We start from the raw sequence: 21654 nt of genomic DNA, 5'->3' as shown, positions 1-21654 counted from the left end.
GACAGTAAGAGAGAGAAGGCGTACGTATCTGCAAGACTTCTCCACGGCACCGCACTGACATAATATCAGGATGGAGAGAGTCACGCTACCAGCAACAACTCGACCGCTTTCTTCAGCGGAATTTTCAATACAGTCATTTGATAAAGGCGAGAGTGCGATGAGCTCCCCCCCGGCAGAGACAGATAGGTCGGACACGGGGATGGTAATGGCAGAGAAGGCATCTAGCAAGGACCCAGAGACCGTGGCTCTACAGGGCGATGACAATGGCGATGGCGACGAGTCTGATAGGGAAGAACAACTAGACAAAGTTGTACGTGTTTGCGTCTGGCATAGGGATGAAAATGCATTAATAATTGGCAGGCCCAGTCGAAACTTGCTGGTCAGTCTCTGCTGACAGACTTGGATAATGGGCTTATAGGTTGGGACTCGGATGCGGACCCAACGAACCCCAAAAACTGGCCGAAGAGAGTCAAGATTCGAGTAATGATATTTGTCCTTGTGACTGCATTTATGGTTCCTACTGCTTCGACACTATTTGCTCCTGGCGAGTCGATCATGGCGAAAGAGTTCGGTCTCACGAACTCCGTTGTCAAGCAATTCACTGTCAGCGCGTACGTATTTGGATTTGGATATGGTCCTCTTATGCACGGTGAGTTTTTTGGTTGCTGGGGTGCCGTATATAGCTAATTGTGTATCATGTCAGCTCCACTGTCCGAAATCTACGGACGAAAGTATGTGGTTGCGTGCTCCAACTTCCTGTTCGCGGCTCTCAACATTGGTTGTTCAGAAGCGACTAGCGTGGCCATGTTCCTCGTTTTCCGCGCCCTTAGTGGCGTATTAGGCAGTGCCGGTCTGGTAGTTGGTGCGGGAATTATTTCAGATATGTATCGACCGGAGGAAACCGGTCGAGCAACCTCACTATTCTTGCTCGGTCCAATTATGGGTCCGGTTTTTGGTCCGATTCTTGGTGGCTTCATCTCACAACGCGCTGGCTGGCGGTGGACCTTCCGTGCGATCGAGTGCCTTGGTGGTGTCATGATGGTGGCGTTTATTTTCTTCGTGAAGGAGACAAATGCAGCTATCCTACTTCGGCAGAAGGCGAATCGGTTGGCAAAGTCGATGGAGAGACCGGAATTGATATCGATCATAGATTCGCGCCAACCTCGTATGTCTCCTGGTCGTAAGCTCACGATGGGGCTCTTGCGTGCTGCTAAACTTCTTTGCACGTCACCTGTTGTCCTTTCGCTTTCAATATACATGCTCATTGCGTACTCCTACTTGTACGTGTTCTTCACTACCATTACCGCTGTGCTGACTACCAGATATGGTTGGCCGATTGAGCTTGCTGGACTCTCTTTCATCGGGATTGGATGTGGCACTTTTTTTTCTTTGGTGGTCGTCGGATCCACAAACGATTCTCTTGTCATGTACCTGACCAAACGCAATAATGGCGTCCGAGAACCGGAAATGCGACTCGGCCCTATGATTTTTGGCAGCATCTTGGTACCGGTGAGCATGTTCTGGTACGGGTGGGGCGTGGAAAAGAAAATCCACTGGTTCCCACTAGTTATGTCGTTCTTTCCCATCGGCGCTGGCTTACTGGCCTCATTAATTCCAATCCAGGCGTACCTGATTGACTTGTACGGTCCGCTAGGTGCAGCAGCTAGTGCGACAGCCGCATTAAATATCTTGCGATGCACGGCTGCGGCACTTATCCCATTGTGCGTGCCAACCCTTATTGTAAGATTTGACTTTGGATGGGGATACTCAATATTTGGCTTTCTTGCCGTGGGATTATGCACTATCATGTCCATTTTCTTTGTCAAGTTCGGTAAACCGTTCCGACGGCGCTTTCCGCCGAGGATGTAAAATTGTTGTCAAAGACATTTTTTATATGATACAATGGTGTTTTTTGTGGTGTTGATTTTTTTGCATTTGGGAATTTATATATGGCTTTGCATAGTAATTTTCTAGTGTTTGTGAGGGTATGCACTTGTGTAACATTATGTATTGCATGACTGAGTTGGGTATAGCTTAGAGATTTGTATGTGCAGTTGGTACAATAATCTAATAAGTTTACATTATTGCATAGATAATATAATAAGTTTACAGACTGCAAGATGACGATGGGATTATTGTGAGCCGCATTTGAGCCGTGATAGTTTATAGGGCCGGCATCTTACCCTCTTTGATCGGAGTATATATTTTTTACTCCAACTCCACTCGCCGTTGACCTTTAACCACGGACGATCCAGTCATTGCTTCCTTGAAACACATAATGCGCGCAGTAATACAACGCGTCCGATCCGCATCGGTCGCAGTAGACGGGACGATCGTCTCAGCGTGCGTCGCCCTCGTCAATAAGTCCGGTCTCTCCGTCACCAACTAACGGTCTCTACTTTAGGATTAGCCGCGGTCTTGTCGTTCTGGTCGGCGTCGAGATAGGCGACACGACAGCCGACTGCGATACGCTTGCTAGTAAAATCGCGAATCTGAAAATATTCCCATCGGCAACATCTACGATCGTTACATCGAGTGAGTCCGAGAGCGCGGCGTCGTCGGGTTCATCGACGCCTTTGGACGGTGGGGAGAGTACAAGGTTGGAAAAGCAGTGGAATAGGAGTGTTATTTCTATTGATGGAGAGATTCTCTGTAGTAAGTTACGATATTTTATTTTTATTTGGGTTGTGTCAAATGGGGGGACTAATCTAATAATTTCAGTCTCGCAATTCACGTTATTGGCTTCTGTAAAAAAAAATAAGCCAAGCTTTCATCATGCCGAACGACGTGCGTATCTCGTTAATAAATTGTTTTGAGACGAAAGCTAACAGTAGCAGCGGTGGCAGCAAATGAATTGTACGAGCGCGTGATGGACAAGTTGCGAAGTGCGTTCGGCGAGAGTAAGGACGATAAAGTCAAGCCGGGTGTTTTTGGCGCGTATATGCAGGTTTCGCTGGTCAATGATGGGCCTGTTACTATTGAGCTTGCTTCGCGATGATAGATTTGAGTATAGGTTTCGATGGTTCGATATACAGTGAGTTGGCAAAATGGAGGATTACTTCCTCTACTGCAGTCATACAGTGCAAGAGCTCTTAATCTACTATCACTCGGTGTTAATGGCATAGGTATATAGTAGAGTACTTACGCACAATCGATTCCGGTCTATGATGTACCAATTTTATTGGGTATAAGCGGGCACTGGGCCAACTCAGAGGACAAAGCTCACTTTTCTTGTACGGACTCGATCAGGAGTTGCGTGGACGGTCATGTATCTGCAGGAAGCCATTCGGCCAATGTAGGTTTGGCTTGGGTTGATAAAATATAATGGTGGGCAATGTTCATAGACTCTTAAAAATAGCATAGAAATGTTTATTATAACATATATTAACTAAACGAACTTCTTGGTTAAAATTAAACAACGAGCAACGATTAACTCGCTGATTGATCAGATTAACAGAACAGCGCAGACTGCTTGGCCGACAACCGGGTATGAACAAGTGGGTCTGGGACTCGGGTCGGGTCGGGCCGTTGTAGCATTGCGGCGGTGGCGGCGCAATCAGTTGGGGAAAATCAGATAACAATCTGCCGGTCATGGCGGGTCGCGTGCTCGAATTTCGGCGACTTCGACGGCAGCTAAACGAAGGCAAAAGGTTAGTGCAGTTTAGATAGCCGGGACTGCTATGATACTTACTTACTAACTGCGCTCTCCACCACAACTTCAAACTTTCCAGCCTTAAGAAGAGGATTCTCGTCTGTGACGCCTAATCTGATTGTGGTTGGTCGATGACGAAGAATATATATCAGAAGTCGCCCACTACGAGCAGATTGAGCGGTCTTTCTTGCGTTCTGGTTTGTAGCTATAACGAATAACCAGAGTGAGTGAGCAAATTTTGGTCGGTGACTGAGACTTTCGTATTCGTCTGCCCCTGGTCCGTGCATATTCATCGGGTCCGAATGCAACGGTTCCTAAAACCCCTGTTGCTTGTTTACTTTTACTTATAAATTTCGTGTTAACATGTTGCTTAAATAGCCTGGCCACTCGTATTCGTATTTTGCCATGTAGGCTAATTTGATTATCCGACCCGGTCCACATTGGCCCGATAATGGCTTCTTAGACAACCAACCCTTACGCTACCTTATCTAATACGCTACTACGATCTTGCAGGTTCCACCAACTTGCTAGAAGTACAGTTGGACAAACTTGCCTGACATTTTAATAGACGGAAGGAGAAGGCATCCAACAGAAAAGCTACCGGAATGGAATCTAACAAAGGCTGCAAATGTGATTTCAGTGTTTTGTATTGTGGGTTATGGTTATATTGACTTGAGCGCGTGACGTCCTGAAAAGGAATTTTTGTACCTGGAAGCCCGCCTAACCCTTCCAGATTCGCAGCTTTAAACTCAACCTCCACTGTTCTGGTACATACAGGCACAATCACCGATCAGATCGTACACTGAAGATTCGGGTTAGCATGAAGGGACCAAGTAAATATGTACGCCTCACCATATAGTGCAAAGACCGTAAAATCGGCGGTCTATCTTCTGTCTGTGTTTACTTAGCTCTTTGTTCACTTTTCAGTTTCTTCTGTATGTACCACAGATCCTAAATTAGAAAAGTGAGTACTACAAACTGTCAGTTTGCAATAACATGGAAGTTCTTCCGGTTTGCCCGATCCCAGAAGTGTGCCTCTCGGATCTAGAAGATGGCCTGCAGTTGGCGGCGGCGGCTGTTTTGACAATCCCGGAACCACTGTCGCCAGCCGGCAAACGATCAGTTTGTGAGTCAGTGATGAGCATGTCCCCTCATGTTCACTTGAAATCCCGGTCGTCGTCTTCTGACCATGGGGATATGGAGTTCGAGGACGACGGATACAGCAGCTACCACGACGACCACGAACCAGACGACTCTGGCTATGAAAACGAATGCGACGGCGAGGAGGACAGCTTGCTTCCCACAAAACGACGACACAGACGCAACGCCAGCACAACAACGTTGACAAGAAATCGGACAGGACCACTGTCGAGCTTATACCGGTCACTATCATGGGCTGGAAGCAGGCTCGAACCAGAATCGCCATTGAGCAAAGGCGTGACGACTGCTGCAGCAAACCTGGTCTCTACGATCATTGCGGCGTCTAATACACACCATAACCATCGCTCGAAGTCAGTTGAGTCCACATCGTCACGCCGCCGTCGAAGTATGTTTTTCCCGAATAGTCACGAACTCCGAGCACAGTATCTTATTGGGAACACAAAATCGCCGTACGACTGGGCATCACAGCTTGTGGACCAAAAACGGCTACAGAAAATGCCATACCGTAAGCGCAAATTCTACGAGCAACAAAATGACTTGATCGAACGTTACATCGAGATTGATAGCTTGCTGGACTCGGACGTGTCGCATACTATGATCCAGCAGTATAGCCAAGAAAATCGGAGTCCGAGAGGTGTGGTGCCTGCGAATATCGACGAAGAGGGACAGCTGTATTTGACTGCGGACGCGCGTGAAGAATACTCTGGCATCGTCACACTGGCTATTATGGTCAACTTTCTTATCAACATGTACGTAAACCTTCGTATCGATAGTACCTTGGCAAATACTAACTGGCGGCCCGCAGCTTTCTACTGGCCGGTAAGGCTGCTATTGTGCTACTTACACACTCAATATCGGTCATCGCATCGTTGGTCGATTCTGCGCTTGACTTTCTGTGTACGACAATTATCTGGCTCAGCACAAGCATGATTGAATCATCATCTGCATCAACCAAATTCTTGTACCCGGTAGGCCGAACACGCCTAGAGCCACTCGGGGTTCTAATTTTCTCAATCATCATCATCGTGTCCTTCTCTCAGGTCGCCGTAGAGGCGGTGCAACGTATTTACTCAGGTCCGCGCGAGCCCATCGAACTCGGAATTCCTTCTTTTGCAATCATGTCACTAGCCGTTATTTCAAAACTATTTGCATGGCTCTGGTGTCGTTCAATCAACTCGTCCGCCGTTCAGGCACTCGCTCAAGACGCGATGTCTGATATCGTTTTCAATTTACTATCGATCTTATTCCCAGTTACCGGCTACTTTTTCAATTTCTGGTGGTTGGATGCCGTCGGCGCGCTCGCTTTGTCATTGTACATCATTCGACAATGGGTCGAAACTACCATTGAGCACATCCGCCACCTTACCGGCATCTCTGGCGACGCAATCGACAAGCAAGTCATCATGTACCTCTGCGTACGCTTCGCGGAGAGCATTAAGCAAGTAACTACCATCAACGTGTACCACGCTGGCGACAGATTGCATGTCGAAGTCGACATCGTTGTTGACGATAAATTGACGCTGAGGGATACCCATGATCTCGGTGAGGCGCTGCAGTATGCTATCGAGACATTACCAATGGTGGAACGCGCTTACGTGCATCTGGATTACAGAGATGACAATTTCATCGGCCATATCCAAAGATAGCTTTATTTTATTTAACATCACCGGCATTCCAATATTGCATTCTGGATACATATAAATTGGCAGTAGAAACGAAATGTTGTGGTCGAAGAGAATATAGGCACAGTATTTCTAATCACATCTGCATAACGTATATGTCTAATCCAATATCCCCAACTTAATGGTGCGATTAAGCCAACGGCACTATCCGTCTCTTGAACTTGACCTTAAATGAGTTCTCGGGTCGGATGACTCCGGAACCGTATTTGTCTTTGACAAACATCTTTGGCACTTTGTCAATTGGTACTACGTCGAAGTACCACAAAATGTAAACGCATTGGACGACTGCTTCGGTCAGCGCCAAGTGTCGACCGGGACACTTGTAATGGTCAGTACAAATCATTAAACCTTTTTTTTCCCGATCAAACTCACCATATGACCACCTCCACCCCATGGCACATACGATCGCCATTCTTCAGCATGCTTAACCAACTTTCCTCGGTTTTCATCCAAAAATCTCTTGCCTATCCACTTCATGGGTTCAGGATACGCCTCTGGATCCCAGTGTACAAGATTGCCAATCATCAGCACATTGTCGCCTTTATGCAATAAGTACTCCTTCACGATTTCCTTCCCATCCGCGCCGTGATGTAGCGGATCCGCGACTTTGAGCATTGTGTCCCGCGTGATGGCTCTCCCTGACGTAACATTCGACACCAATCTCGTCGTCTCTTTAAAACACGAGACAAGGACTTTGTCCGCAAACAATGCATCCCAATCAAACGAACCAGATTCGTGAATGTAATTAGCAGCAATAATTCTCTCAATCTCCGCCTTCAATTCCGGATCCGAGATAATATGTGCAATGTACCAGAACGCAGCTGGCACGGAATTCGATTTAGAGGCAAATACTATCGACAGAAAATACCCTGCGAAATCCACCGGCCGCGTGTGTCTATACTCTGCCTTTTTGAATTCCTCGCATAGTCCGCGGACAAGGACCGATGACTCTGCGACCTTTTCCTCATCCATGAAGAACTTGCCTATCAGTTCGAGCACGCGATCTCGCGCTTTATAACCTGATGGGTTTAGGAAACGGGGAGTCTTGCGGATAAAAGACATCAAGTTGTCTTCAAAGGTGATGTAGTCTTTATACATTTCCTCTACTGGAAATGACGGTCCGAACACCGCGATAGCACTGGCACAGTACATTTTGTATCTCGCAAAATCGTATAAATCAACTACCTCCTCCGTCTTGCAAAACCCCGACGTCTCATCAACAAACCCCTTATACGTCCCTCTAAGCGTCTCCACTATCGACGCCATGTTGGACTTGTTGGAAAACACCTGTAAGAACTTCAGCCTCAATGTCTCCTGAAAACCTTCGTCGTAGTTGATAGCATCAGAGTACTTAAACAATTCTTTATTCAAAAAAGTAAAGAAGACCCGCGCACTGAAGTTTCGATGTTGCGTCCAGACTTGCTTCATACCTATCACTGGATCTGATACGAGTGTCATTTTGCGACCTCCAACGTAGAGAGTGTAAATCCATCCATTCTTCTTCCGCAGGGTTTCCAGGAATGTGCCGGGCTCATAGAGGAATTTCAAGGCGACCCCGAGGATGGGGATCCTACCTTTGATTAGAGGAGGTTCGGCGCCAACTGATCGAAGTTGAATATGGAAGATATATAGGACTGAGAGCACGAATAAAAGTGACGGTAGAACGAGTGACAGATATATCATCTTCGTATCATTAATAATGACTTTATGCCTACTGATAGATTTTAGCAATGTATCGGCCTGCTAAATGTTATTCTTACTGAATCGTGTGTCCACGACTGCCGTCATTACCAGCCCCGGAACGACTTACCCAAACCTTATTTAAATCTGCCACGAACCCCACAGAGCGGTCAACAAAGTTTCGATGCAACCATCTGAGCCGCACGTCGAATTTTCTTGAACATTCATGACCAAATTTATAAGGTTGGCATCCCTGCCCCCGTGCTCATTGAAACACTGCCTAAGAAGTAACATACAAAATCGAATTTAACTACCCATTTCATACAACAAGCCAACTTGCCTATCCGATATGACCAGTGAAAACGATCGTTCAGCTGTCGCGGCAAGCAGGGCGCATGTGTTTTTTGATATCACGATCGGTGAACACAAGAAGGGCCGCGTGATTCTACAATTGGTAGGTCTTTATGTATGCATGGTTTTCCTCGTGGAATTTGTGTACTAATTATACTATTGAATAGTACAGCGATGGTATGCTTCGGAACCCAGATCAAACCGTCAATCTTACTGATGTCAATATAGTTGTCCCCAAAACCGCTGAAAATTTTAGAGCGTTGTGTACAGGTGAGAAAGGCATCGGAAAAAGTGGCTTGCCGTTGTCCTACAAGGTACTTCATTTCCATTGCTTGCTATTTGCTATGCCGTGCCACGTTGCTTAAATATGTTGGACAGGGCTCTACCTTCCACCGTGTGATCAGCAAGTTCATGATCCAGGGTGGTGACTTCACCGCCGGTAACGGCACCGGAGGCGAGTCCATTTACGGTGAGAAATTCGACGACGAGAACTTCAATCTCAAGTACGATTCTTTGAACTCACTTCCGTTTGAGAAGCAATCTAATCTAACGCATATACAGACATGACCGTCCATTCCTGCTCTCCATGGCCAACGCCGGCCCCGGAACCAACGGCTCGCAATTCTTCATCACGACAGTCGTGACTCCGCATCTCGATGGGAAACATGTCGTCTTTGGCGAAGTTGTCACTGGAAAATCAATTATCCGTGACATCGAGGCACAAAAGACTGACTCGAACGACAAACCGCTCAGTCCCGTTGTGATCACCGACTGCGGTGAGATTTCTGCCGACGAGCAGCTCACGCAGGAGAACGTGGGTGATGGCACGGGCGACATCCTTGAGGACTACCCGGAGGACGAGGAACGTCTGCAAGGCGGCAATCGGTCGACTGAGAACCTATTCAAACTGTCCCAGCAAATCAAGGACATCGGTACAGCGCTCTTTAAGAGTGCTAAGTTCGACAAAGCACTCGACAAGCATGAGAAGGCACTCAGGTATCTGAATTACTTCTCGCCTGATTCGAAGGACGAACTCGCGCCTCAGTTTGATAAGTTGAAAATCTCAATTTTGTTGAACACCGCACTTATCTACTTGAAGCTGAACGAGCCGCACGAGGCTATCAAGAGTGCAGACAATGCCCTGTTCGTGGATGGCATCGCTGAGACCGACAAGGCCAAAGCGCTTTACAGACGTGGCGTTGGCCACTTGCGCACTAAGAACGCGGAATCTGCAGTTACAAGTTTCGAAGAGGCGTTGCAGTTCGCGCCTGGTGATAAAGCGATCGTACAGGAACTTAATGTGGCGAAGAAACTCGTTGCTGAGAGACGGAAAAAGGAGAGGGCCGCATATGCTGGATTTTTCAGCAAGAACTAATTGAACCTTTACCTTTGCATTGTGAATTAATGGGATCGAACATAACAATGATTGAATGTAATGTACAAAAACCATTCCATAAAATGAAAACCTTTGTAACACCTTGCACCAACCGTATAAAATCGAAAAATATCTACACAGCAATCAAACATTCGTTATAATCATACATCCTATAACTAATCTTTTACTTCTCCTTCTTGGAAGAGACTGAACTTGACGTTCCCAAAAAGTTTCGCCAGGCCGGGAATTTTAAGCCTTTTGACTTCTTCGAAATCGAACTGAGCCCTCTAGAAACAGACGTCGAGATATTACCGGGTAGCGACGAGTCGGAGGATCCCGACCCAGCTGACTGCCCGCTTCCTTCTCGCCTGACGGCATTAGGCTGCGTCGAGTCCAATGGCGCCTCGCCAAATGAGGGACATGCATGCTGCGGCTCGACAATCGGGAAGTAACAATACTCGTCATCTTTGTGCTCGAGACTCGTGCGCTCTTCAGAATCCTCTGCCTGGCTCGACGCATCACTATGCCCACCGCTCCCCCCACCACAAAACAAACTCTTCAACACGCTCCCTCGTTTGACAAAATGGAATTCAGAGGGGTCAACGAAGTGTGCGACGTGGTAATCCCATGTCTCGGCGGGTACCTCAGATGGGATTTCAGGAATCGAGGACTTATATCTCAGTTTCTGGATTTTGCTCCGGATTCGCACGCATTCGCGGTGGAACATCAATAGCGCACCTGTGAATAAAATTCCGGATGGAGTGTCTTCTTCCTCTTCGATATGCCAGGACTTGACCGGCTGACCTTCGCTTTCCGTGTCGTCAACGTCGCGCTCAGGATCGACACTGCCGTCATCTTCTCGGATGTAATAAAAGTAGTCGGACTCGGACTCGTATATGTACTGGTCTGGTAAGCCTTCGACGGTTGCACTCGACATCGACGACCGATGCCCATCATTCGCGCTCTCGATGTCATATCCTTTCGAGGACGGACTACTCGACGCCGCAGCCGCTTTCTGCGCATTCCGAAGTGCAACTTTCGTATCATACCACTTCAGCCATATTTCCACCAACTCTTGCAGTGCAGCTGGCCGATCTATTAAGAACGGCAAAGACGGCGCACTGTCTCTGAACTCAGTTGGTAGTCGAGACAATATCGTGCGAGGAATTTGATATGGCACCATCAATAACGACCGCTTATTCACCTCTGCTTCATTATCGTCTTGTAGGTCTCTCCAACCCTCGTCGCAATGAACTAGCGGCAGATAGTGCGCATAGTTTGACCGCCAAGTCGAAATTTCATTGATGAAATCTGTGAATTCATGAACGTGGCTGTTCAGAAACCTGTTCATCGGCTCCATCCAGGGCTCTTTCGTCCCGAATTGCGTGCGGTTCGCGAGACCTTGCAGGCCCTTCGCTAAAAGTGTTAACGTGCGCTGTGTCCTGGCCGGCGGATGATCCTGAATAAGGCCGAATAACTTTGGACTCAATACCGCTGGACAAAAGAAGCGGAGGAACAAGAATCCCGAAATGCCGGAGTACCAAGCGGCCATGAGAAATTCTCCAAATCGGTTTTCAATCTGAAGTCTTATATTGTGGAAAATTCGACGTAGTCCTGGCGGGCATTGTCTGGCAGAGTGACGGATTCTGTCCCAAATTGAAAGCATATAGGACAATAGTTTAGCCCAGTGTTCATCAAGAGTCTCCGGATTGGCGAGCTTGGTGGGATCGACTTCGCAGTATGCGTTCTCTGCCACTATATGTCGGATAACGTCGCTTAGTGTGGAAATAATGTACTCCTGTCCGATCCGTCGCATATGTGCATCAAGCGACTTCGTGAGCAATGAATTACCCCGGAACAACAAATTCGCATCAGCGATAGCTGCCGAATTGATCGAGGCAAGATTAGCTGATGAGGATCGCGACTGCGCGGTATTCTCATCGTGTACACTGGTAGGCGTCATCGTCCCCGGAGACAGCGTACTGCTACCGCTCGACGCACCCTCTGGAGAGTCGCCAGAACGATTTGCAGTTGGACCAAGTCGGGACGAATACGATGAACTGGTTCTATGAAGTGCTTTGCTTGTCCCTGCAGATGATGGTGGTGCACTCGTCGATGTCGAATCCGGAGTAGAGTTCGACGGCGAGGATGAAGTCGATGCCGCAGCAACGTCTAACTCGCCGGACGTCGTAATTTCGTCTTTCTCGTTGCTCGCAACAACGGCGGTTCCACAGTCATTAATCTCGTCCTCAGCTAGCGCAATCAACCAATCCGTGACTTGGCCGCTGGCTTGGAAAATGTCGAGTAAGGTATTGGACAAACGCTTCAAATCTCCGGTGATATCTGCAACCTCGATGGTAAGTCGATTTTGAAAGTCGAGTAATAGCTCCAACAAAAAATCATATTCGCAATTCGCGAGAATCGTAAACTCGGAGACTTGCATCTTGACGCAGATTTCCCCGGTTTTACCCATATACCCACGAGCGGGATTGTAGATCGGAATCCACCGTTCGAGGTCGCAATCTTTTTGAATGTCGCTTATTAGCATTCGCACTTCGCCAATTGTCGCATCAGAGTGCAAGTCCCGCGACTTTTTATTGCGCTGCCTCACGCTTAACCCGACCGAATTTACAAGGAATGGCAAGTCCCTAGAATCTGTTAGACATGACCAAAATAGCCAATAATACTGAACATCTTACGGGAATGAAAAATCCTCTCTCCAAAAAGGCTTCGAAGTCCCGTACTTTACACGAGTGCGCGCTCTGACTTTGTCATTCAACTCGATGTCGACGTAGGAATCCATTGACTTTGACTGCACCGTCGACTCAACGCTCATAGCCGGTCCGCGCGGCCACAAAATCTTCGCGTCTATAATCCTCATATTCAAGACCCGGTGCTGCCGAAACGATCCCCTCACATGACCGGTATCGGGACCGTAGAGTTCCGGTAGACTGAGACTTCTTAAGAGCATGAACCAAACTTCAAAATTAATCTTCGAGTCGAAGGAAATGTATATCGGTGTGACGATCAGAGTGCGACTGCTTACCGGGACCGTCGACGATGAGAGCGATGGGGACTGGTGGTGGCCGTACTGATGCCGATGATGGATACTGGATGATGATTGATGGAAGGAGGAGGCCTGAGATTGATTACCAGAAGTGTGATTCGGGGGGGACTGGTTCGTTGGGGCCGGCGTTTTCAAAAATATAACAATGCAGTTATCCCGGCCGGTCAATGATGGATCCGCTTTTTGTATTGCTGAGCGTCGAAGTTGAGACAGCTGGAATGTGACTTGATTTCCGTTTGCCAAACTTTTTGAAGACGCTTGATTCAGACTAAGATTGTTACCGCTTAGACTAGCGCGAGCATTGCTGTAGATATGTTCCGTCGCATTCGAAGATGTCGTTGATACTGACTGGGTAGACTGCATATCTGGAAAGACTTGCATCTCACCATTCGTTTTAAGCAAGCATGATGCGGGCATCCAATCGAGAGTGGACGCCATGGCCTGCTTTCCCTTTCTAACTTTCTTTAGAGACGCATCCCACAGTTCTACCTGTCCGACTTTTATCGTTCGTATTGGTGCTGGTGTAGTGTCTGTTTTATCTGAATGCTTATCGTCAGGTGAGGCGGGAAAGTCTAATCTTGGATATTGGAATCGCATGAGCTTGCTTGATATGCCGGCAGCACGTAGCGGTGCCCAAGATAGTAACACTGCCAGCCATCTGCTGAAATCCGCAGACGTATGCGGATCGATAACCACATAATTGTTTGGATCTTTTGACGATCGCACATGAATTGCAGTTGGGGACGTCGGCGACAGGGAAACTTTGCAGCCTCGCAGATCGTTCATGAGTACAACAACGGACTCTCGTTCTTCAAACAGTAGAGCTCCAGAAAACTCTTCCGTATAGCAGTATCCACTAATAATGTCAGCTTGCATATTATTATCAAAGCCTAATATCCTCACCTTCCTCTCGCGCTCTGAGTGTGCCACTTGGCCCATCCTCTGATCACTCCCTTCATCTTCTTCATGAGTGCGAGTAGATGGCTCCACTCTGCCGACAACGTCAGGTCATACTTGACATCATCGGTATTATGTGCACCTCTGGCAAGTTCATGCGAACTCCGAGATGACTCTTTATTAAGCGAACCGGCAACTGTGGCTTGCCGACCAGATGCATCCGCCCTGATATCTCCCGACAAGTTCGACGCCTGCTGACTAGTACGTGTTGACTTGCTCTGCGTGATCCTTGAGGATTCACCCGACTTTGTTTTACCTTTTCTGGCTCTGGACTGGTCATTGCGCACCCGGTCCCAGTCCTCTCTATGCACGATTGGAATCCGCACATCTGCCCGAGGCTTGTAGTAGCTGTCCTGATTGACAATGAGATCGTCCGCCATCTCGGCCTCGTACCTCCTCCGACCCCCTGTCGTCGTCCGGAAGAAAACAGGGGGATGTGCGGACGCAAGCGACGAAAGATTAATGGAGGCTCGCCTTAAGAACGCTGTACGCGGGCGATTGCGCCAGTCCGAAGCGGACAAGGCTGAATCGTCCATGAATGGCGGGAATTCAGCTGAATTGATGCCTGCTCGATGTAATGTCGACAGTTCTTGGTTCTAGTCGAGTCGTCGTGGTCGACCAGTTGGTGATGGCACCTCTTTCTTTTGGTCGTGTGTGTGTGTGTGCCGCAGATTTTAGACCACCTCAGATTCAAAAAATGTACAGTCACGTGACAAATCCGGATAAACTTGCCGTAACCTAACCTCCACTTCACTTTCAGTCGACCTACTGCAGAAATGTACTAAAATCGCCCATCACAGTATGATATTTGCTAAATTTATATAGACCGAATATTAATACTTTGGCAATATTTTACACAAATTCAAGAGCATGAGCCTGAATTACTGCTAGAGCTCGGAGGCAACTATATGGGTTAGGTCTTGTTTCTCACACGTGGCGGCGTACTCAGTGGGGTTGGTTGATTTGCCACACATGGCGCAGAACCTGAGGTCTTTATGGACGCTCCCTAATTGGATGCAACGTGGCGAGGACACATGCCCACCGGGCATTATTTAAAATATCTGTCGCCGTGTCGGCCGGATTAGACAGGATTCTGTCAATAGATGCGCTTTGAGCGAACATCACTGCTCTCGGTAGACCAACTTTGACGCCGCTTTTACTCTACCACAAAATATATAATATAATGCTACAATTAATATTGTTCCTTATTGGAATTACTCCGAGGCTTTTTACTCAATTTGGTCGCTAATGGGGCCAACGTTAAGTTAAGTGCGAGTGGCTCAACGGAGCCCGCTCGGCAATTTCGGCCCGCGCTCCAATGCGTTTGTAGTTAATGCAAGCACCAAACGTCGATGACGCAACAAAAACCAAATTTGTTAAGTCTTAACATTATTCTATCACTAATTCAAGATATCACAGGCACAAGGCCCTGCTCTCTCTACTACAAACTGTCACGTTCTGATGATTAGTGAGTAGGATCAATGCCGGGTTAACCTAAAAATTAAATCTGTTAACACAATCACTTCATTACGCATTCAATCAATCTATATCTTTGCACTCCAAACCGGTCAGTATCTACAAGGTACTCTTCGAGGCAATGACCGTGCTGTCCGTGTCAATGTCGACGCCGATACTCTTTGGCCTTTTTTTGGGCAAATGCCCCGTTAACGTCGGTGTCCTCACACTGATGACGTACTTTTCTGATGGCGATGTTTGCGCCGCTGAATCGAATCTACATTCTGCGCCAGGTCATGCCAGCGATGACGAGGACGTGCATGCAACCGGCGTCATCTAGTGACTGGCGATTGTCTTTGAAGAACTGTGGTGACGGTAGGAGACGCGATGCTTGAATCTTGAGTTGCCGAGACGGACTGTGTGCGCGAGGCAATTGTATCAACATCAATCGCGTCCTTCTCGGTATAGAAGGTAAGTTGTGGGGACTCAGGAGTAGTGGTCGAATCAACCCATTGGTACGGGTGTAAAAGTGCAGAATGACAGAACGGCAACACATAATACAAATACAGAATGCGAAAGGTCAGCCAATAGCCGCAAGCGATCCGCTTCGGCACCAAGCTCAGGGCATTCGGTGCTGAGTACTGTCATTAACGGCAAGCCAAAAGACTGTCGATGTCGAGGACATCGCTCGAGGTGGTGCCAATTACCGCTTAAATCGAGCCGCCATGTGCGGTTAGCGCAACTTACTCCGCGGGCTCGTTCCCCGCACGTTGAAAATGTAATTTAAAGGGCTGTTCCCCAATACTATATAGTCATGATTCAGTGATATCGGAGATAGTATCGTAGTCGCCGAAAAACCTTATTAATCCCATATGACCTGATACTAACCTAATCTAGTAATTTCTCATATTGCCTCAGACTGGTTGCTAAATAACATATTCCTAATGGATTCATCCCTAAACCATATTATTCCCACAATATCCGACCTCCGAAAAGCACCGGTGTCAGATATTCAGATATTCAGACATTGATCGATATTTCGATAGACCTCGCGTCAATGTGATTGATACAACGGACCCGAACTGGCTTTGCAATTGGGGCGGCGTATACTATCTCAGATGGCTGGCTGCGGCTGCGAGGGACGGGGGGCAATTCCAGCCGCGGAGGTTGGGGTCGGGAGATTAGTTAATGCGGCGCCGGATTCGCTAGGGATCAAGAGAAATTCGATGAAGGCGGATAAAACGAAGTCCTTGATGTTGATGAATGATTAGACATAAAATAGATATAAGTAAATGGATATAAGTTCTCAAATACCCTCTCAACCAGTTCTAGAGTCTAGAATCCCCTATCTCGCTGTATTTACGTCTGCTAAACGATTGAAAGGTATAATGTAAGTGCAAGGATATTGAAGACATCGGGCACTTTAGCTGAGAACATTAGTTCGACAGAAGCTACTCCTGATCGCCGGTTTATCGAGATAGTCTACGATTTGCCGACATAGTATAGGCAAAGCCCAGAGACCGCCGAGCTCGATTGGGCATAGTATCGGCAGACTGAAGAAGTCGACTAAATAATATAGTCGCCGATATAGTATAGGCAAAACCGGCAAATCGTCAAATCTCGGGAACAGCCCTAGTAATTTGTAGCTGGAGGCGCAAGTTATCTGTGGAGTGCGGTCATACTGTAGATCTAAGGAATCGCTGCTCTTTTAAAAAGCATTTTGAAGCATTCATTGAACTTATTAATATGTTACTTAAATTGACTTTGCTTCTGATTATCTGCGAAAACCTTATGCTATTAAGCCCTTTGCCAAATACAACATATGCGGCATAATAGTACTAGGCTTGCTGCCATAGCATGAACTCCATGGGCATGACCCACTTAAGGCTCCATCAGCACCGGCAGCCGCTCGCTCTGATTGTGAATGGCGTCCCACCTCTGGCAACTTTTCATTTAGCAATTTATTCTTTTTACGTTAAACTCGGCGATTCCTATACGAATACATATAATACACAACACGTGTCTCTGCTATTTGTGACAGGATTGGTTGATATTTAGATTATTTCTTGCATAGCTTGTACGTATTCCTTTGTATCATTCTTCGTCTTGTTCAATATGGTGTATGCGTGTCCAGAACGGTGCAATATGTACACAACTGATTGATTATATGGTTTGTGCCTTGATTTTATAAAGACTAGCTTGACTGACTTGTATCCCTTCTTTTGTTGTTTAACTGCAGACCTGTGTTTTGTGTCACGTATAGCAAATAGATCTCAGGTTTCCTCATCAAGTACAGTTCCATCATCCCTTCGCTACGACTGCAGCACGCGACGATCTACGTCTTAAAATAAGGAACAATATAGCAATGGCCGACGATTATAGCTACGAAATTGATATATACGACGATGACAACCTCGACGACCAGCCCGTTCCAAATTCAAACAACGCTTCCAATGCAAACAATCACCAATTAGGCGGCGACTCGGACATTGAAATCGAGACCACCTTTGACGATCGTATGTGAACTCTTTGTCGTCCGACGGTTGGCATTACAACTGACAAAGTATAGCACCATCAAAACAGCAGCAACAACCAATAAATTCTGGCGGGAAATGGCAAGTTTTACAACCACATTCGCAACCTGATAACAGGCCCGTCGACCCGAACGCGACAACAGCGGTCTCGGTCTCGGACCTTGATTGGTGGACTACGGAGGAGGAGGTACGCGGGTGGGCGGCCGAGGCGCGGGTCGAATATGAATTGAAGGACGTGACATTTAACGAACATAAAGCGAACGGCAAGTCACGGGGGTGCGTCCAGTCTTAATTTTTATATGGTAAATTAGATGCTAACAACAGTACAGAGCAGTATTTATGGAGTTCATAAGTCCGCAGGCGGCAACAGCAGTCAAAACCTTCCTCGAATCCGGCTCAAAATATTCCCCTATGTTCTACAACGCAAGCAACAACCCATTCCGAATGATCCCCAAAGAACCTATCCCACGCGGAAACCGCGACATGGGCGGCCAGCAAATGTCAGTCGGCATGGCACGCGGTGGAGGTAGCATGCGTGGGCGCGGCGGGTACAATATGCAGGGCGGCGGTCGTGGCGGGTACTCAAGCCGTGGAGGCGGAAATATGGGTGGCGGAATGCCGAATATGCAATTTAATCCCGGTATGCAGATGGGATTTAATCCGATGGGCATGTTTGGGTTTCCAGCACGTGGCGGTATGCCTATGAACGTCCCCCGAGGCGGTATCCAGGGCGTAGGAAGAGGTCGTGGTATGGAGGGATTCAACCCAATGATGGGCTTTGGTGGATTCCGTATGTCCCCTTAGACTTTTTATGAAAAAAGTATTAACAGCCTGTAGCGCAACAAGGATTCCCGCAGCCGCATTTTAACCCGGCATTCTTCAACGGCCAGGATCAGGCACAGCAAGGCGGTTGGCAAGGTGACGGCGGAAACCCGCACGGAAACAAGAGACAGAGAGGTCCAGAGTAAAAGTTGCCGGTGGTAATTTGCCCTGAAGTACAGTGTACTCAAGCAGTTGGTCGATAGTGGTAAATTAGGGTAAAATAAGGTAAAATACTTGTATTTTGTCAATTTGTATTATTTGCTTATCTTAGTCAATATCACTGGATATGAATTTTTGCTGCATTACTGTAGAATTCGACTTGTAGATGCATAGGTTGCTATTAAAACAGTATAAGAAAGAGGAACTATAGACACAAAATACAAGATGTATAACCGATGCATACATACTCCTTAAATCCACAAAAATAATACCATTACATACATAGGGACAATCGAGCCCTCTCATAATCATTTTATAAATTGAGTAAAAAAATCCATGAGTAGAATTCGCGCAAAGACCTTTCAAATAGGCGGGAAAGCGAGAGTTAAGTAAACCCAAACCGTGTACTTGTAGACTCATTATTATCTCTCTAAATTGGAGAGGTTATATTTCATCCTCGAGGTACTGATACTCAAACTCAAAATTCGCCTTTCGCCGCTGTAACCACGTCCCCTCAAAGTCGAAATACCGGTAGGTACCCTGTTCGTACTCATCCGTGATAGCCTTAGGCTCCTCATGCCGCTGAAACCACGTTAGAAACTTTTTGTGGAAGCGCCAGCTTTGGCGTTTCAGTTCTCGTGCCGCGAGATATTGTTGGTATGTTCCTTGTCGATAGTAAAACACATAAAACAAAGTGTCGATGTCTAACTTTTCGAATAGTAACGGGTCGTCGAAAATTGGTAGCGGTTCTTGCGGAAAGTGTGGCGAGGTCGGAAACGGGGTTTTGGGATGGTAATGCCGTGGCTTAGATGCATCCGTCGAGTCCGGACAGTGATTCAGCGAGGTTTGCAGCAGCTTTGAAATTGACGACAACGGAGGCGGACTTTCGACTCGGTTCTTGGCAGCTTCGAAGCACGAAATAAGGTCCTGCAGGCCGCTTGGGAGATGAAATATTGAGTCCTCAGATGCGGTTTCGTCTGATGGCGGTGCGATGTCGTTGCCGATTTTGGAGAGTTCGGTTTCGATGTCCTTGAGACCAAACACCTCCTTTTGAGGCACCGGTGACTGAAACCTCGAATCCTGCTTGGCTTCCGTGGTGTCATATGTGTTCGTCGTCTCCGCCAGCGTGGTCTCCTCCGTACTACCGTTTTGCCATGCGCTTACAGCGACAGTATCAGATGCGATAGTTGGTGAGGATGTTGCAGACCCTGTGCCTCGCGCTGCTCCAGCTATTGGTGCAGCAGTCTGCGACTTTTCGGATATTATCTTGTTCGCTGCGGTCACTGAAGAAGGTGGAGGGGGAAGTGGCATCAGGCCAGGCGTTGTAGACGCTGCCGCTGCAGCGGCGGACGCATACTTGAGACCTTCACCTGCTGGCCGCGATGGAACGGGAGCAGGCTTCATACTTGTCGACGTTGCGGTCGGTAGCGCGGTCGGTATCACAGCTGCGTGAGACACGACAGGCGACTTGACGGACACCTTACGCGCGATGTCTGGTTTCTTCGGAGTTGGAATCGGCTCCTTCTCCTTCTCCTTCTCCTTCTCCTTCTCCTTCTCCTTCTCCTTCTCCTTCTCCCTCTCCTTCTCCTTCTCCTTCTCCTTCTCATGCTCATCCTGAATCGACTGGGTATCCTGAGATGAAAGATGATCATTGATATCATTCATGCCGTAGATTTCCTCCTCCTCTTCAAGATTCAAACCGTCATAAATTTCGTCATCCTCAGCAAAATCGACCTCTTGGTTGCTCTCAACGTAGTATTTGATGTCCTCCTGAATATTCCCGACTTGATCTACTTCGAGATTACCGTTTTCGAGCAGTCGTAGTATAACCTCGAGTTTTCCTTGATGCCATTTATGTCGATCTATCACCCGCTCGACTTCAGCTATCCTATCAGCTTTCGAAGTGTCCCGCTTCCCGCGTTTAGCTGTCGCTTGCAAGCTCTCCACCTCGGCCTCAAGCGTCTCGACTTGTCGGTCGAGGTCGTCAATCATGGACGTAATGAATTGGCCCATTTCTTGTTTTTCTTTCTCGCGAGGATCCAGTCTCAACGACGCGGTAAGTCCTTCTTTGCTGTACGCCTTGGTCTTCATCTCCTTCTCACATGCCTTGAACCTTTCCATTTGCTGATCTTGTTAGTTCATATTTCCATGTATTTTACTTGATTCAAAGGCTAGACGTACCGTTTCAATCAGCTTTCGCTGATCACTCAGCGCTTTTTTGTCCTTTATGTCATTACTCCCCATCCAAGTCTTAATCTGATCACGCAACCTCTGCAATTTCTTAATCTCTCTTTTCAAATCCTGCAGCAAGCCCGTCAGCTTCCTCGCTCTCAATTCGGGTCCAGATAAGAACGCGACCGTTCTCGATAAACTCCACTCACCTGCTCCAATTTCTCCTTCTGCGCCTGGTTCGAGGTCATAATAAGCTTATCATATACCCCATCAAACGCCTGTACACCCTCGGCCACGCGTTTAAACACGCGGTCAATTTCCTGCTGGAGTTTCCTCTGTGCCATTGTCATCCCCGCTAGCAATTCTCAGTAGTAGTGGAGTAGTCGTGGTGGTGTTGTAAATGATGGCGCGCACCCTGACTTATTCTTGCGGTCGATTTCTCGAGCAAGAAATTTGGTGCACAAGGAAACAATATAGTACCTACAAAGCAATATGCAGATGAGTCGTGCTGAAATATCGGATAAGATAAAATAAATCGCAGGTTGTGAATTTGATGTTGAAATCCTACTCGCGTCTCACGACTCGTG

General features: G+C 47.4%; 9 protein-coding genes across 9 annotated transcripts; 6 read left to right on the top strand and 3 right to left on the bottom strand.

The window, feature by feature from the left end:
- Positions 1–70: 70 nt before the first annotated feature.
- On the top strand, positions 71–1869 carry V1513DRAFT_422955 (major facilitator superfamily domain-containing protein; the record flags this gene model as incomplete). Its single annotated transcript, XM_066896008.1, has 3 exons — positions 71–310; positions 361–649; positions 704–1869. The coding sequence occupies 3 exons, from the start codon at positions 71–73 to the stop codon at positions 1867–1869; spliced, it is 1695 nt and encodes a 564-aa protein (XP_066755849.1).
- Positions 1870–2217: 348 nt separating this feature from the next.
- On the top strand, positions 2218–3393 carry V1513DRAFT_437243 (D-Tyr tRNAtyr deacylase-like domain-containing protein). The gene is made up of 4 exons (XM_066896893.1): positions 2218–2343; positions 2405–2655; positions 2722–2787; positions 2838–3393. The coding sequence occupies exons 1-4, from the start codon at positions 2279–2281 to the stop codon at positions 2996–2998; spliced, it is 543 nt and encodes a 180-aa protein (XP_066755848.1). The 5' UTR covers positions 2218–2278; the 3' UTR covers positions 2999–3393.
- A 1807-nt stretch (positions 3394–5200) lies between these two features.
- On the top strand, positions 5201–6459 carry V1513DRAFT_373645 (cation efflux family-domain-containing protein; the record flags this gene model as incomplete). Its single annotated transcript, XM_066894820.1, has 2 exons — positions 5201–5562; positions 5619–6459. 2 exons carry the CDS (start codon positions 5201–5203, stop codon positions 6457–6459), a joined length of 1203 nt encoding a protein of 400 aa, XP_066755847.1.
- On the bottom strand, positions 6450–8272 carry V1513DRAFT_482724 (cytochrome P450). The gene is made up of 2 exons (XM_066900398.1): positions 6868–8272; positions 6450–6814 (listed from the first exon to the last, which is right to left on the bottom strand). Exons 1-2 carry the CDS (start codon positions 8176–8178, stop codon positions 6626–6628), a joined length of 1500 nt encoding a protein of 499 aa, XP_066755846.1. The 5' UTR covers positions 8179–8272; the 3' UTR covers positions 6450–6625.
- Positions 8273–8435: 163 nt separating this feature from the next.
- On the top strand, positions 8436–10007 carry V1513DRAFT_437234 (cyclophilin-like domain-containing protein). The gene is made up of 5 exons (XM_066896892.1): positions 8436–8629; positions 8694–8703; positions 8755–8840; positions 8905–9029; positions 9088–10007. Exons 1-5 carry the CDS (start codon positions 8525–8527, stop codon positions 9899–9901), a joined length of 1140 nt encoding a protein of 379 aa, XP_066755845.1. The 5' UTR covers positions 8436–8524; the 3' UTR covers positions 9902–10007.
- Positions 9909–14569, bottom strand: V1513DRAFT_437231 (uncharacterized protein). Its single transcript, XM_066896891.1, has 3 exons — positions 13872–14569; positions 12601–13824; positions 9909–12549 (listed from the first exon to the last, which is right to left on the bottom strand). Exons 1-3 carry the CDS (start codon positions 14459–14461, stop codon positions 10086–10088), a joined length of 4278 nt encoding a protein of 1425 aa, XP_066755844.1. The 5' UTR covers positions 14462–14569; the 3' UTR covers positions 9909–10085.
- A 953-nt stretch (positions 14570–15522) lies between these two features.
- Positions 15523–15720, top strand: V1513DRAFT_422949 (uncharacterized protein; the record flags this gene model as incomplete). The annotated part of the gene is made up of 1 exon (XM_066896007.1): positions 15523–15720. One exon carries the CDS (start codon positions 15523–15525, stop codon positions 15718–15720), a length of 198 nt encoding a protein of 65 aa, XP_066755843.1.
- A 1596-nt stretch (positions 15721–17316) lies between these two features.
- V1513DRAFT_437224 (uncharacterized protein) lies at positions 17317–19133 on the top strand. The gene is made up of 4 exons (XM_066896890.1): positions 17317–17896; positions 17950–18190; positions 18244–18704; positions 18752–19133. The coding sequence occupies exons 1-4, from the start codon at positions 17746–17748 to the stop codon at positions 18880–18882; spliced, it is 984 nt and encodes a 327-aa protein (XP_066755842.1). The 5' UTR covers positions 17317–17745; the 3' UTR covers positions 18883–19133.
- A 10-nt stretch (positions 19134–19143) lies between these two features.
- On the bottom strand, positions 19144–21598 carry V1513DRAFT_437218 (Not1 N-terminal domain, CCR4-Not complex component-domain-containing protein). The gene is made up of 4 exons (XM_066896889.1): positions 21277–21598; positions 21077–21196; positions 20496–21019; positions 19144–20471 (listed from the first exon to the last, which is right to left on the bottom strand). The coding sequence occupies exons 1-4, from the start codon at positions 21415–21417 to the stop codon at positions 19340–19342; spliced, it is 1917 nt and encodes a 638-aa protein (XP_066755841.1). The 5' UTR covers positions 21418–21598; the 3' UTR covers positions 19144–19339.
- Positions 21599–21654: the final 56 nt, after the last annotated feature.

The sequence above is a fragment of the Lipomyces chichibuensis genome (assembly GCF_038497645.1).
Source record: "Lipomyces chichibuensis strain CBS 12929 unplaced genomic scaffold V1513scaffold_3, whole genome shotgun sequence".
Taxonomy (NCBI): Eukaryota; Fungi; Ascomycota; class Lipomycetes; order Lipomycetales; family Lipomycetaceae; genus Lipomyces; species Lipomyces chichibuensis.
Note: the sequence above shows the minus strand (reverse complement) of the source record. Positions and strands in the feature narration are given on the sequence as shown.